Source organism: Rhinatrema bivittatum, chromosome 4 (genome assembly GCF_901001135.1).
Source record: "Rhinatrema bivittatum chromosome 4, aRhiBiv1.1, whole genome shotgun sequence".
Taxonomy (NCBI): Eukaryota; Metazoa; Chordata; class Amphibia; order Gymnophiona; family Rhinatrematidae; genus Rhinatrema; species Rhinatrema bivittatum.
Window position 1 is genome coordinate 3,489,030 of NC_042618.1, and position 16,417 is coordinate 3,505,446.

At 53.0% G+C, this 16,417-nt stretch overlaps 1 protein-coding gene across 16 annotated transcripts in view; it reads left to right on the forward strand.

The window, feature by feature from the left end:
* Window positions 1–16,417, forward strand: part of NRXN3 (neurexin 3) — a 2,187,333-nt gene that overhangs the window by 605,572 nt on the left and 1,565,344 nt on the right. For all 16 annotated transcript variants that reach the window (XM_029597682.1, XM_029597679.1, XM_029597681.1 and 13 more), the window contains 2 exons: window positions 11,940–12,378; window positions 14,441–14,824. In XM_029597682.1, coding sequence (XP_029453542.1) covers window positions 11,940–12,378; window positions 14,441–14,824 — 823 coding nt within the window. The remainder of the gene's footprint in view (window positions 1–11,939; window positions 12,379–14,440; window positions 14,825–16,417) is intronic.

Below are 16,417 nucleotides of genomic sequence, written 5' to 3' on the forward strand. Positions count from 1 at the left end.
AGAGGAGACAGAGGCTAGCTGGAACTTCGCCACTAGCAACCCGGGGTCCCCCCGGGTTGAACCCTTGGGTACCCGGGCCGCCTGGTCTTAGGTGGGCCTCGCAGGATCTCCTTGATAAGAAGTTCAGGGGTGTGCCCACCATGATCAAGGGTGTGCGGTCGATACTTAGGCTGGAAGTCCTGGGTGCCTGAGAAGGCCAGAAGAGAGTCTCTGAATGTATGGCAAGGATCAAGGTCAGATTCAAGGAAGCGTGGTCAGCCAAAGCGAGGATCAGAGCCAGTAATCAGTCCGTGGATAGTCAGGCAAAGCCGAGGTCAGTTACCAGTAGTCAGTCCGTGGGTTGTCAGCCAAAGCAGAGGTCAAGTTCCAAGAGGCAGTCAGACTTGGTCGAGTACAGGCAGAGGTCAGTTCCAGCTAGCGTGCAGACGTGGTCGGTAATCAGGCAGAAGGTCAGAGGCAGGCAGCGAGCAGACGTGTTCGTAGAGGCAGGCAGAAGGTCAGAGGCAGGCAGTGATCAAACGTAGTCAAGGGAAGCCGAGGTCAGTACCGAGAAGACAGTCCGAAAGATACTACCTGGGGAGATGAGGAGACAGAAGGACGCTGGAACGAGACTGGAACGAGACTGGAACAAAGGCTGGAATGCAGAGGCAAACCAGAAATCACAAAGATCAACCCCAATGAGGTGCCCATTGGACCCGGGGGCCGGCCACCGCGAGCAGATGCCAGATGGAACGGATGTCCCAGATGTGGTCGACCGGAGGAGTCCCGACGGACACCTGAACAGGGAGCAGTGGAACACTTACGTCCTTGGCAGGGAAGGACCCGATTGCCAAGGCAAGGAAGTCAGGGCAGGAGCTTCCTGATATGGGAGGATCAATCAGGGCGCGCTGTGGAGCTGGGACCCGCCCCTCGCCCTATGAGGGCGCGCCTAGGGGCGGGGCTGACGCCATGGAGGACACCGAGCCCCGCCATGAGGCCAGGCTGGAGATGAAGGCCTGGCGACCGCCGCCGCAGGACACCGAGGCCTAGCCGTGCTCGCCACTGTTGCAGGGGAGGACGACCCAGGACCCCCGGGGGAGTTGGAGAGATGAGCAGGCCCGTGCGCGAGCCGAGTGCGGATGGGACGCACAACAACAAGCGTATGATTATAGAGTATGGCATTGATAAAGAAACCAAAGATCATAAACAACGTCCTTCTATGGAATGTAGTTAAATCACACACAAATGCCCAATATGTTTTGCTAGACAAGCTTCTTCAGGAGCAAAACTGTTTAAATGAGAGCCCACTGTAGTGTCCTCATCATATCAAAGGAGCCGCACACACCTCACCAAAGATCTCTGCACCACTTCTCCAATTTAAAATTACCATCCCTGAAGCCCAGATAAAATGTATTCCATGTATTAAAAAGGTCGAAGGAAAACCAAATGACCCCTGGCATGGTTTAACAGGGAGATGAAAGAGGCAATTAAAACCAAAAGGGCATCATTCCAAAGAAGGAAAGCAGACCCAAATGAGCAAAATTAGGAAAAAGATAAGCTCTGGCAAGTTAGATGTAAAAAAGTAATTAAGACAGAATCTGAAAAGAATCTTGCCATAAAGGCGCTGACTTGGCTCACTTGTGTTGGCTTGGCTTATCCGTTAGAGCGCTGGCTTGGTTTGAATGCCGGTTAAAACATTTTTTGAATTGGCAGTAAAATGTCAGAGCCTTTGGAATGAGCCTAAAACCCAAAATCTCAATATAAAATTATAGCTTGCAAGCAAATGTGTTCAACATAATTATTTTAAAGAAAAATTAAAAATCCAAAAATAGATTTTCAATAAAAAGATATTACTCCAAGAGGTTTTTAAGACCCATGATTGCATCAACTGGTTTACAATCTGATAAAATTGTTCAGACAAAATACCAGTGCTGAGGTCTTTTCCTCTATAAATAAAAACATGTTTTCATGCAGTCTTGATTAAATTAAAATATTAATATTATTCACCAGCCATTTTTAGTTTTCAAGTTTTGATTATATATTGGTGGATCCTTAAGTATATTTTTGTGTTGGGGTCATACTTACACCAGAAATATTTTTTGATGCCGATGACTCTGAGTGACTAAATGAAATCACTGTGAAACTGGAGGATGTAATAAATCAGATTGAAAAACTAAAGAATAACAAATCACTGGGACCAGATGGTATTCACCTGAGTTCTGAAAGAAGAGAAACATGCAGTTGCAGACCTGTTTCTGGTGACTTGCAACCTATCATTTAAAACGGTCACAGTACCTGAAAAGTGGAGGGTGGCCAATGTGACACCCATTTTTAAAAAGGGCTCCAGGGTGATCTGGGAAACTATAGACCAGTGAGCCTGGTATTGGTGCCTGGCAAAATAGCAGAAGCTAAGCTATTCTTAAAAACAAAATTACTGACCACATGGTTTAATGGGCAAAAGTCAACATGGGTTTTGCAAACAGAAGTCTTGCCTTACCAAGTTGCTAGATTTTTTTGAGGGTATAAATAAACGTGTGGTTAAAGGTGAGCCGGTTGCTAGAGTGCATTTGGATTTTCAGAAGGCCAAAAGCCCCATTGACACAGGATAGTCTCCCCACCCGTGCAACCCATCCCTACCCCCTTCTAAAGATAATAAAATCCCTGGGGTCTAGTATCCCCCACCTCAAAAAATAGTGCCCTGGTGGTTTGGGGGGGACAGTGGACGTCTACGCCAACACCCTAACCCCCAGTACCTCGAATGGGTGTCTTCATAGTAAGCTGGGGGCCTGGGGTGCCCCCTCATCCAGGGATAAGGCCTTGCCCTGTCACATGATGGAGCTTTTGAAAAATGGTGCTGACTGGGCCTGGGCCTAGGGGCCCCGGGCTGGCTATCCAAGACACCTATTCGAGGCACTGGGGTTAGGAGGTTGGGCTGAGAGGCCACCTCTCCGCCCAGACCATCAGGGTACTGTTTTTCGGAAGGGGGCAGGGATGGGCCGGAAGGGGGGGGGGGGGCTATCCTGCGTCAATGGGACTTTTTGGCCTTGAAGGGGAGGGGAAGAAAAGGGAACAGGCTGTTGTCGTGCATGTGACATTTCTTTATTTCTCATTTTGGGGGGGACCAGTGCCACCTTGGTAGATGGTGTGGGGGGTGGTCGGGGGGAGCAGGCAGGAGTTGACATCAGTCCTTGGGGTGATTTATTTTGCCTTTGTGGAAGGTCAATGTTTTGGGCCACTGCATGAAGGACACTTACCATAGCGCAATTTCTTTTGTCGTGTGCGGTAACGCCGCGATAATTAGTCAGGGATAAACTCCAGTGGCTTAATAAATAACCCACTTAGATTGTGAGCCCCCTGGGTCAGGGAAATACCCACAGTACCTGAATGTGATCCACTCTGAAGTGCCGAGAGGCGGAACAGAAATCGAACACTCCCGCAGGAGCTCCTACTCTTAACGCAGCTGACAGCGTGCGCGCTGTGTAAGCCACCCCTCCTTTTAGCTGTGTTCAGTCAGGCCGCTTTATCCAAGTACATGCCCTTTCAAAAATGACGAGTGCTAGGCGGAAAGCAGTAAGGAGAGTGTCTGTGCCCGGTGCAGCACTGACGAGAGGCAGGTGAGCAGTCCCGGTGACTTGAGTTTGCAGATTCTGGACTTCATGGTCCCGCCGGTACGCATTCAGCAGAAGCGGGCGCGGGTGTGATGGATGCGTGGGCAGCCTGCAGAGCTTGCACTGGCGGGGGAGCTTGGCGAAGCAGGCAGAGGAGTGCTGCAGCCTGTCCTGGTCTGTTGGGAATCCCGGCCGCGGCAACCCGTGACTGGTCCCCCATCCCCGCCTCGGCCGGCAACGGTTAAGGGCTTCCCCTCTCTCAGGGCGGCACGGCCTGGTGCCGAATCGGTCGATGGCATCTCTCCCACGCAGACCAGGACGCCGCCGACTTCCTCACGTGCACTCCCCTAGGCGCACTCGCGCGGGACATGCCAGTACTTAAAGGGGCCACGGTGGCCACAGCGGGAAACATCAGCCCGGCCCCCGAAGATGACGTCACGACTCCTGACTACTTAAGCCCGGCTCAACTTCCTGCTGTTCGCCATGGCAACAGGTCCTGCTCGTCTGAGTGCGCTGTTGCTGCGGTCCAGAGTTCATGCTTGTTCCTGACCCTGCGTCCCCGCTTGTTCCTGACCCTGCATCCCCGCTTGTTCCTGATCCTGCATCCCTGCTTGTTCCTGACCCTGCATCCCTGCTTGTTCCTGATCCTGCATCCCTGCTTGTTCCTGACCCTGCGTCCCTGCTTGTTCCTGATCCTGCATCCCTGCTTGTTCCTGACCCTGCGTCCCTGCTTGTTCCTGACCCTGCATCCCTGCTTGTTCCTGATCCTGAATTCCTGCTTGTTCCTGACCCTGCATCCCCGCTTGTTCCTGATCCTGCATCCCTGCTTGTTCCTGACCCTGCATCCCTGCTTGTTCCTGATCCTGCATCCCTGCTTGTTCCTGACCCTGCGTCCCTGCTTGTTCCTGACCCTGCATCCCTGCTTGTTCCTGATCCTGAATTCCTGCTTGTTCCTGACCCTGCGTCCCTGCTTGTTCCTGACCCTGCGTCCCTGCTTGTTCCTGACCCTGCGTCCCCGCTTGCTCTGGTTCCTGAGTTCCGCTCCTTGGATTGCTCTTCTGGTTCTGACTTTGGCTTGGCTTCCTGACTCCACTTGTCTGCTGCCCGTCCTGACCTTTGGCTTGCCTTCCCGTCTCTGTTCGTTCACTGCCTGTCCTGACCCCTGGCCTGGTTCATCGTGCTGCTCGTCCGCTGCCCGCCCCGACTTCTGGACTGCCCTCGGACTCTCCTGAACTCAGCCTGCCTCGACCCGGACTTCTTGATTCCGCTTCATCTTCTCCCTGGATTCCGCTCCACAAGGAGACTTGCACCTAAGTCCTGCCAGCCCCGTCACCCTGACCCCTCACGCCCGTTCGTGGTGGAGGTAGACGCCTCGGACATTGAGGTGGGGGTCGCCCTCAGCCAGAATTCCAGCAACGGGGTTCTCTTGCCGTGCTCCTATTTTTCACACAAATTTATGCCAGCAGTAAAGAACTACAGCATCAGGCACAAAGAACTCTTGGCAATCAAGATGGCATTTCAGGAGTGGCGGCAATGGCTTGAGGGCGCCCAGCACCCCATCGCAGTGTATACTGAACACAAGAACCTGGAGTATCTCAGCCACGCTCAATGCTTAAACCCCCGCCAGGCCCCCGCTGGTCACTGTTCTTCAGCCATTTCAACTTCTTCCTGTGGTACCGACCAGCCTCGAAGAATGCCAGAGCTGAAGCCCTCTCCAGGCTCCATGAGACGGAGGACACACCCATTGCACCGCAGTACATCTTGGACCCAGCCAAAGTCCTCCTCACTGCCACCAATATGGTGCCCCTGGGAAAGACAGTCGTCCCCCTTCGCCTTCATCGGAAGGTCCTGTCCTGGGCCCAAGACTTGCTCACCGCCAGCCATCCCAACAGGGCCCGCGCTCTGGAGCTTTTATCCCGCTGGTGGCCACAGATGGAATGGGACAACCAGGCATACGTCACCTCCTGCCCGACCTGCGCCCGGCAAAAGCCGTTGCCAAGTCGCCCCTGGGGCCTCTTGCAACCACTGCCAGTACCCAAAGAACCGTGGACACACATCTCCATGGACTTCGTGGTGGACCTGCCCCCATTCAGTGGGAACAAAGTCATTTGGGTGGTCATCGATAGATTTTCTAAAAGGGCGTACTTTGTCGCCCTTCCAAAGCTACCCTCGGCACCCGAACTTGCTTAGCTATTCACCCAACACATCTTTCACCTCCACAGTCTTCCATGACACATAGCTTCCAACCGCGGGTCCCAGTTTACGGCGAAGTATTGGAGCTCCCTGTGCAAAACGTTCGGGATACAATTGGACTTTACATCAGCTTTTCACCCTCAGGGGAATGGCCAGGCTGAACAAACTAACTGGACTCTAAAAATCTTCCTCCGTTCCTTTATTGGAAGCAGACAAGATGATTGGGCTGCCCTGTTACCCTGGGCAAAATTCTCCCACAACCTGCACACCCATTCCGCCACGGGAGCTTCCCCATTTCAGCTAGTCTTTGGAAAGCAACCAGTGCCCCCGCTGCCCTTGCCACTCTCTGTGCCTTCTCCAGCTGCCCAACTCACCGCTCAGCAACTCCACTCCTTGTGGAACACCATGCAGGTGAACCTTCGGAGAGCCACGGACGCAGCCAAAAGAGGTACAGACAAACACTGTTACCCAGCACCCCTCTTTAGACTGGGGGATCGAGTAAGGGTGAGCACTCGCCATATATGTCTTCGGGTGCCTTCCATGAGACTGGTTCCTAAGTATATTGGTCCACTTACAGTGAGCGAACGTCTGGGCCTAGCCTACCCTCCAGTTTGAAGATACACAATACCTTTCACGTTTCCTTGTTGAAACCTTTGGCGCTCTCTCTGTTCCACCGCAAGCCACCAGAACCTCCAGACATCTCCTCAGAACAAGACCAGGTCTACCAGGTCAAGGACATACTGGATGTGAGGCGCAACCGCAGACGTTGGGAATACCTGATATCCTGGGAGGGATTTGGTCCAGAGGAGAACACCTGGGAACCCGCCTCGAACATCTTGGAATCTATCCTCCAACAATTCCACCAGACACATCCCGGCAGGCCTGGCCCTTCTGTGAGGGGGCATAGGGGGAGGGTATACTGTTGGGAATCCCGGCCGCAGCAACCCGCAACCAATCCCCCTTACCTACCTCGGCCGGCAACGGTTAAGGGCTTCCCCCCTTTCAGCACGGCATGGCCTGGCGCTGAACCAGCCAATGGTATCTCTCCCACACGGCCCAGGCCGCCACTGACTTCCTCCTCACGTGTGCTCCCTAGGCACATGCGTTCGGGACATACCGGTACTTAAAGGGGCTGTGGCGGGAAACATCAGCCAGCCCCTGAAGATGACATCATGACTCCTGACTACTTAACGTCAGCTCGGCTTCCTGCTCTTCGCCTTGGCAACAGGTCCTGCTTGTCTGAGTGCATTGTTGCTGCGGTCCAGAGTTCCTGATCCTGAGTTCCTGATCCTGAATTCCTGTTTTTCCTGACCCCTGCGTCCCTGCCTGCTCCGGTTCCTGAGTCCCGCTCCTTGGATAGCTCTTCTGGTTCTGACTTTGGCTTGGCTTCCTGACTCCACTTGTCTGCTGCCCATTCTTTCCTTTGGCTTGTCTTCCTGTCTCTGTTCATTCGCCGCCTGTCCTGACCCATGGCTTGGTTCATCGTGCTACTTGTTCGCTGCCCGCCCCGACTTCTGGACTGCCCTCAGACTCTCCTGAACTCAGCCTGCCTCAACCCGGACTTCTTGACGCCGCTTCATCTTCTTCCTGGATTCCGCTCTGCGAGGAGACCCGCACCTAAGTCCTGCCAGCCCCGACACCCAAGGGCTCAACCTGAGGGGAATGAGGGCTGGTATAGGTGAAGCTCCAGCCGGGTCTCTTCCATCAGCTCCAGCGACGAGGAACACTGGGGGCCATCCCTCGGTGGTGGCACCATCTCTCGTTCCGGCCCAAGGGTCCACACCCTTAGCAGTTAACAGGTCTGCTCGCTCATTTGTCTTCCAGGGCTGGTTTACTTTCTTTGATGGCTTTGTGCTCTGTGTTGCACATCCAGCTGGAAGATTTGGATTCTGTTCGCAGCTCAGACTCTTGTACAGGGGCTCTGGGCAGGAGTGAGCTGGGCGCCCTTCATCTACTCGTACCTCGTGGTTGGCCACACAACAATCAGGAAGTTACTGCCACACCTGACTTAATCATGAGATCGGATGTGCCAGGAGGTCATGTGCAATGAATTCCTGACCATACCTGCATGGGACCAGAATGACAAGGGGCACAGAATGGCTCCCCTATGAGGAAAGGCTAAAGAGGTTAGGGCTGTTCAGTTTGGAGAAGAGGCAGCTGAGGGGGGATATGATAGAGGTGTTTAAAATCATAAAAGGACTTGAACAGATTAATGTGAATCGGTTATTTACTCTCTCAGATAATAGAAGGACTAGGGGGCACTCCATGAAGTTAGCAAGTAGCTCACTTAAAACAAATCAGAGAAAATTATTTTTCACTCAGCGCATAGTTAAGCTCTGGAATTCATTGTCAGAGGATGTGGTTACAGTAGTTAATATAACTGAGTTTAAAAAAGGTTTGGATAAGTTCCTAGAGGAAAAATCCATAAACTGCTACTAATTAATAAGCAATAGTAGCTTGAGATTTATTTAATGTTTGGGTACTTGCCAGGTACTTGTGAATTGGATAGGCCACTGTTGGAAACAGGATGCTGGGCCTGATGGACCCTTGCTCTGACCCAGTATGGCCTGTTCTTATTCTCAAGCAGTGGGCGGGGCACTCTGGTGTGCCTTGGGAGCAGTGCTGGCAGCCTCAGGGCTCAGGCTGGATTCTATTGGTCACTGCTCCAAATCTCTTGCTTGCTACTTCGGCCCCGCCCTCCTATCCCCATGGTAACCAGCACTGAGGAAGCCCGGAGGGGAGGGGCAGGAGCAGGGAGCCCACACATCAGCAGTGAATGGCAGGGAAAAGCCTCCGCCCCCTGTCCAGCCCCTCCCCTCCTATCCCCCCCCCCCCCCCCTTGCCTGCTTCCTGGAGTACAGGGCTCCTCTGCACCCTGCTCTGTTTGCTTGGAGAGTCACTGCCCCGGGCCTCAGACGTCTGTGCTTGGGACTCAGGTGACAGCAGAGTAGGGAGTGAGGCAGGGGTGCTGCCAGGTGAGATGGATTTGTGGGATGGGAAGAGGGGACTGAATGCTGAAAGGGGGTGAGGGAAGGGGCGAATGCTTGAGGGGAGGCAGAGGGTACTGACACAGCATTATGCACCTCTGCTCCTGCTGGTGGTGGGGGGAGAGGGGCCAGGGAGAAGTTTGGAAGGACAAGCTGGGCCATATTAGGGGAGAGGGGAAGGTGGAAAAGGGGGGAGAAGGGGATAGAGAGTAGGAGGATCAGGTACGAGGGAGGAGGGGAATCAGGAGGGGCAGGAGAAGCGAGCGAGAGAGAGAAGACCAGGGACTGAGAGAGAGGAAGAAGGGAGAAAGGACCTTGGATAACGGGCAGGGTGATGGAGAGGGAAAGAGGACTCAGGATAGACAGAGAGGGGAAAGAGAAGGAGAATGAATCAGAAATAAGGAGAGAAAATGGATGAGAGAGAAAGAGAGGACCCTGGGTTGGAGGGTGGGGAACTCTGGGGGATAATGGAAGAGGAGAGAGTGAGTAGGAGAAAGAGGAGGGCTTCAAGGGAGGAGAAGGTATTAAAATATCCTCTCGAGGAAAGAGACACCGAAGGAGGAAGGATGACACCAGAGAGAGAGAGAGGGGAAAACAAAAGCGAGAAGATGTGAGAATGAGAAAGAGATGCAATCAGAAGGAAAGCAAGCCAGAGACACCTCGGGATGGAAACGTTTATTGCCCATGTGTCACTAGGACAGCGTTTCCCAAAGCTCTCCTGGATGCACACCTAGCCTGCCGGGTTTGCAGGATTGTCACGATGAATATGCATGAGACACATTTGCATACCCTGGGTCTCCAATGTATGCAGATGTTCCTCATGCATATTCATTACGGATATCCTGAAAACCCTCCCGGAGAGGCTGGGAAACCCTGCATTAGTGGGGAGGAGGAAGTCTCTCCCTGTGCTCCTGGAGGAGACTGGATTGGCTGCCTTCCCTTTCCCATCTTCCAAGGGGCGAGCCCAGAGGTGTTCAGCTGCATGCTGGGGTCCTGGTGACAAGGGTGAGGGCTGAAGGAAGGGCTCGCTAGGGAGCTGGGAGGGCAGAGCTCTATTGTTTCTTGTATGGGTGAGGAGGATGTGCCTGGAGTCCAAGGGATTTACAGGAGGACGGATCCCTGAGCCCTGCCGCAGTCCTCGAGCGCTGTGAGGACTCATTTTATTCTTCCTGGGACTGCGCTGGAATTATCTCCGCAGGAAGGCAGCTGTGCATTCTGTGCACCTGCTAAGCTTTTTATCATTCAGTAAACTTTACTTTCCTTTCGAACACAACACTGTTTTCCTCTGTACGGCCCTACAGTTTAAGTCTGTCCCCCCCATCCAGAATCTGTATCCCCGCTCCCACAACAAGTGGACCAGCAGGGCTGGGGAGGGGCAAGCAGGGGTTCTGACCGACAGCTCCCTGACACGAGATGGACGTTCAACCGTAAAGGAAAGAGGACAAACACGACAGCTCCCTGATAAGAGCTAGATTGAAAGCAGCGAGTAGGAAGGATGTGCAGTGCATGATGGTTTCCTGACGAGAGGTGGATGGGAAGCAATCCCACAGGGATGAGAAGGAGAAAGGCAGGGCCTGATATGGCTCCATGGAGCTAAGAGTTGAGCACTCTGGGCCCATACCACGGTCCGTCCGTGCCAGCAAAAGAGATTGCAATCAGACGGGGAAGGAGAAGACAAAACGGCTGATGTGCCTGCGTCCCAAGGAAGGAAGCAGAGGGCCCTGGTGTAGAGAGCAGACACTGGAAACGCGCAGTGCAAGGTTGTAGGAGCCCTGCCTCACCTGTAAACCTGCACCAGTCAGAAAAGCGCCACCTCGAGATCAGTATCCAGCTAACCGAGGGCCGGAGAGAAGAGAATCTCCTACCTGCTCTTCAGGGAGCTTCGGTGTGGAGAGGTTGATCGAGATAAAACTAACACTGGGGGGTGTCGAGCAGCAGAGGGAACCCAGAAAAAGCAGGGACACGGTGCAGCCAGAAGGAGAGCTCCTTGCAGTAGCGGGTGGGGGGGGGGGGGGGGTGATGTTGGAGCTGTGGGGCTGCTGGAAGAGCTTAACCCTAGAAGTCTTTGCAGTGCGTCAAGGGGTTCAGCAAAGCAGCAGGACGCAGCCCCTGGGGAACAGGGTCTGCAAGGAGGGGGAGGGGTGAGGGGGGAATAATGCCATGTTCTGCCAGCGCTGCGGATCATTTCTGCAGAGCATGGTACAGAGGTACAGAAGAGACGGTCCTTGCTCTGAGGAGCAAAGCAGACTTCCATGGGCAGCGATGTGCTGGGGCTGTAAAAAGATGCTCTTAGAGAGCCCATTTTTATAACAGCGCGCCTAGGACTCAACTGTCAAAGCAGACTTGCACGCATAAGTCCGTTTTGGAAATTAGCAGGCAGGTGTTGATGTTTGGGCGGCAGAGGTGCAGGCATTTGTGCCTGCGTGGGAGCAGGGGCCATCGTCCAGGTGCACGTTTCCCCACATGCCTTCCAAAATCATTAAGTATGCACGGAAACCAACTGCCGACCCTAACTCCACGCCAGAGAGCGCCTTTTTCAGGAACGCATAAAAGCACGTGTGAAAGCGCTTCTGAGCATTACGTTTATGTGTACGACCCCCGGGGAATTTCCCGATCTCACTGCTTTTGGAAATGCCCCCCCGTGCGGAGCATGCCCACTTAACAGGGACTGCTCCCTGGTTGGGATGGACGATAGGAGATAGTGGACAGCTCAGCCCCCGGCCAGAACTTTTCTCTTTCCGAGAGACCTGAGCGAGCAGCCTCCACTCTACCTGCAAACTCTTTCACTCTCTCTTGGTTTGGCAGGGGATTCCTCTTTAAAATGGGGGTCTGAAGACATCCAGAAAGAGTGTTTTTGTTTGGAAAATGGGGATTTTAATGCAGGTTCAATTCCAAAAACATAAAATTGCATTGCTTTTAATTGTTTCCTTCCTTTTGTTAAATGGTTGATTAGGAAAGCCAGATTCAAACAGATACCTTGCTTTCAGAGGAGTCGTGAAGGCACAGGGAGATAAAGTGATAGGGGTCAGTGGCAGAGCTGGGATTAAGACCGAAGCACGGGGAGAGATAAGCCTGGTGCCTCTCATGTTTCCTGCTTTCTGAGCCCTGAGCGGGTGCTAGTTGTACCTTTCTGTGTGTATTACTGATGTCTGTTGTCTTTGGCACTGGACAGGTGGTTTACAAGAACAATGACATCCGCTTGGAGCTGTCCCGCTTAGCCAGGATTGGAGACACCAAGATGAAAATCTACGGTGATGTGGTCTTCAAGTGTGAGAACGTGGCCACGCTTGACCCCATCAACTTTGAGACCCCCGAGGCCTACATCAGTCTCCCCAAGTGGAACACCAAACGCATGGGCTCCATCTCGTTTGACTTCCGCACCACCGAGCCCAACGGACTTATTCTGTTCACGCACGGCAAGCCCCAGGAGCGGAAGGACATCAGGAGCCAGAAGAACACCAAGGTGGACTTCTTTGCGGTGGAGCTCCTAGATGGCAACTTGTACTTACTGCTGGACATGGGCTCTGGTACCATCAAGGTGAAAGCCACCAGCAAAAAGGCGAATGACGGGGAATGGTACCATGTGGACATCCAGAGAGACGGCAGATCAGGTAGGGGTTGTGCATGAGCCGCTTTGTGTTTAAAATGGTAACAGGCAGATCGGAAGTTCATCCTGTTGAACTCTGTCACTGCAGCAGTTACCTAAAGGTGAACTTGGGGTCAGCGGTGTCCTGCTTTCACATACTTAGTGGAAGAATGAATTGCTGTCAGAGCCCTCAGATGGCAGCTCCCCAGGGCAGCACCTCAAACACTGCATCCAAGTCCATCCTACTTCCTGTGTCCTGTCATTTTAGAAAGCCAGACCCCCTGCTCTTACACTAACACATTTCTAGTCCCAGCCAAACGCCGTAGACCCAGTAGATGAATCCACGACCACAGGAATGTCCAGACACAGCTCAGCTCATTTAACCCCTAGCAATTTTCACTGCTCCTTCGGGCTTCCAGTTCAATCAGAAAATAACTCTACTGGGGCTATGGTGCCCTAAGATTTCATTTGTAGCTACAAGAGGTTCTCACCCCAATTTTAACTTCTTCTACCTGCTATTTAGCACAACCATTACAGCGACAGTCCTACAATTATGAGGCACATATTGGTTATTTCCAGATGTCTCCACACTTGTGTCACTGAACTAGCCAGAACATGACACTTTTAGACAATGGGTAAGAAACCCTACCACCAAGAGTTTTCAACGTATCTAATGATATTTCTAGAAGTTTCTGCACAATCTCACAGCACAGGAAACAATGTCCTTCCCTATATCTAATGCAGATCTCTGGAGGTTCCTGCAGGATCTCACATCACAGGAGACAATGTCCTTCCCTGTATCTAATGCAGATCTCTGGAGGTTCCTGCAGGATCTCACATCACAGGAGACAATGTCCTTCCCTGTATCTAATGCAGATCTCTGGGGGTTCCTGCAGGATCTCACATCACAGGAGACAATGTCCTCCTCTCTATCTAATGCAGATCTCTGGGGGTTCCTGCAGGATCTCACATCACAGGAGACAATGTCCTCCTCTCTATCTAATGCAGATCTCTGGGGGTTCCTGCAAGATCTCACAGCGCAGGAGACAATGTCCTCCTCTCTATCTAATGCAGATCTCTGGGGGTTCCTGCAGGATCTCACAGCGCAGGAGACAATGTCCTCCTCTCTATCTAATGCAGATCTCTGGGAGTTCCTGCAGGATCTCACAGCGCAGGAGACAATGTCCTCCCCTGTATCTAATGCAGATCTCTGGGGGTTCCAGCAGGATCTCACAGTGCAGGAGGCAATGTCCTCCCCTGTATCTAATTCAGATCTCTGGGGGTTCCTGCAGGATCTCACAGTGCAGGACACAATGTCCTCCTCTGTATCTAATGCAGATCTCTGGGCTCCTGCAGGATCTCACAGCGCAGGACACAATGTCCTCCCCTGTATCTAATGCAGATCTCTGGGAGTTCCTGCAGGATCTCACAGCACAGGAGACAATGTCCTCCCCTGTATCTAATGCAGATCTCACAGCGCAGGAGACAATGTCCTCCCCTGTATCTAATGCAGATCTCAGGGGGTTCCTGCAGGATCTCACAGCGCAGGAGACAATGTCCTCCCCTGTATCTAATGCAGATCTCTGGGAGTTCCTGCAGGATCTCACAGCGCAGGAGACAATGTCCTCCCCTGTATCTAATGCAGATCTCTGGGAGTTCCTGCAGGATCTCACAGTGCAGGAGACAATGTCCTCCCCTGTATCTAATGCAGATCTCTGGGAGTTCCTGCAGGATCTCACAGCGCAGGAGACAATGTCCTCCCCTGTACCTAATGCAGATCTCTGGGAGTTCCTGCAGGATCTCACTGCACAGGAGACAATGTCCTCCTCTCTATCTAATGCCAGTTTCTCTTAGAGCAGCAGGAAGTAGAAGACACTAGAGCCAGGGCTTGCTTGCCTGTCGCCGAGGGCATGGGGCTCTTTAGCTTACCTGAGTTGCACGTCACAGGGCAGTCAGGTTGGCAGTGTTGGAGACGGGCTTTAAGGAGCATTCTAGACCAGTTTTGATAATTATTCAGATGCAAATACTCAGGAGGTTCTTGAGCAGGGGGTGAGGTAATGTCTGTGTTGCTCTTTCCTCTTCTGCAGGCACCATATCCGTGAACAGCAAGCGCACCCCCTTCACGGCCAGCGGGGAGAGCGAGATCTTGGACCTGGAGGGCGACATGTACCTGGGGGGGCTCCCCGAGAACCGCGGGGGGCTGATCCTCCCCACCGAGCTCTGGACCGCCATGCTGAACTACGGCTACGTCGGCTGCGTCCGGGACCTCTTCATCGACGGCCGCAGCAAGAACATCCGGCAGCTAGCGGAGGCCCAGAACGCCGCCGGGGTGAAGTCCTCCTGCTCCCGGCTCGGCTCCAAGCAGTGCGACAGCTCCCCCTGCAGGAACAGCGCGGCCTGCCGGGACGGCTGGAACCGCTTCATCTGCGACTGCACCGGCACCGGCTACTGGGGCAGGACCTGCGAACGGGGTGAGTCCGCGGCGGCCACCGCCAAACTCTGTCGCAGGAAGCTCTCGCCACCTGACTTAGGAGCCTACAGCTTGGCGAAATTTCAGCCAAAATGTAGGCGCTTAGATTTTGGGCTCGAAACTTGTGTAACTTAAGCACCAAAGCCTGTGGCTCCTAACTTTAAGCCTGTGACTCGCTCGTGCAGATGCAGGCACTTAAGTTAGGAGCCCGGTGCTGGAAGTCAGTGCCGGTGCCTAACTTCTGTTTCCCGCCCACTTTTTAAGCTGCCGTGTGAAAGTAGGAGCCCAAATTTAGGTTCCCTGCCCTAATCATTTCTCAAAGGGGAAAGATTAGGCCCTTAAACCCTTTGAAAATGTACCTGTGAGTTACTTTGACCTGGAGCCTGGGGGCAAATAAGCAGAGAGCTTGGATTCTGACGAGGCCATGTGGGTATTCGGAGAGGAGAGGAGTGGGTCTGGTTTCCTGAGCCGCTGTGGACTGGTCAGGACGAGAAACGGATTCCTTGCAGCTGGGACGGATTATTCTGGAGCAGAGTTAAGAATCACTACACGAGCTCTCGGGGGCATACACAGTCCAGAGGGGGCCAGTGTGGTCTCAAAAGCTCGGGTGTCACTGACTGCTCCATATGCAGCTGATTTATCTGGCTAACTTTCAGGCCGATACAGTAAAGGCTGCTAACGCCCGCTCTCCCGGCGCGCGCACCGGCCACTTGCCGGTGCGCGCGATGCAGTATTTAAATTAGGTGGTGTGGTAGAAACGGGCAAAAGGAGGCGCTAGGGACACTAGCGCGTCCCTAGCACCTCCTTTTGGCCTGGAGCGGCGGCTGTCAGCGGGTTTGACAGCCAACGCTCAATTTTTCTGGCGTCGGTTCTCGAGCCCGCTGACAGCCAAGGGCTCGGAAACCGGACACCGGCAAAAGTGAGTGTCCGGTTTTCGGCCCTACAGCCGCCGGCCGACTTCCAATTTTTTTTTCTTTTTGTTTTTAACTTTTTTTTACCTTTCGGGACCTCCGACTTAATATCGCCATGATATTAAGTCAGAGGGTGCACAGAAAAGTAGTTTTTACTGCTTTTCTGTGCACTTTCCCGGTGCAGGCAGAAACTAGCGCCTATCTTTGGATAGGCGCTAATTTCTGAAAGTAAAATGTGCGGCTTGGCTGCACATTTTACTTTCTGTATTGCACGGGCATACCTAATAGGGCCATCAACGTGCATTTGCATGTTGAGGGCGCTATTAGGTGCCGCGGGTTGGACGTGCGTTTTCCGCCCCTTACTGAATAAGGGGTAAGGGAAAGCGCACGTCCAAAGGCAGGTTAACAGTACTGTATCGGCCTGTTAGGGAATAGCCACTGCTATTACTGGCATCAGTAGCATGGGATCTTCTTAGTGTTTGGGTAATTGCCAGGTTATTGTGGCCTGGTTTGGCCACTGTTGGAAACCTTTGGGGTTTAAATTACTCCCCGCCCCCTGGGCTCAGCAAGTAAATTTGTCTGGGAAAATTGTGCCCCTCTCAGAAGGTACATGCATAAAACCTTCCTAGGACATGGTAAACCTTTAGCTGGCCACTGCTGATATTCAGCACTGCCTGGCTGGA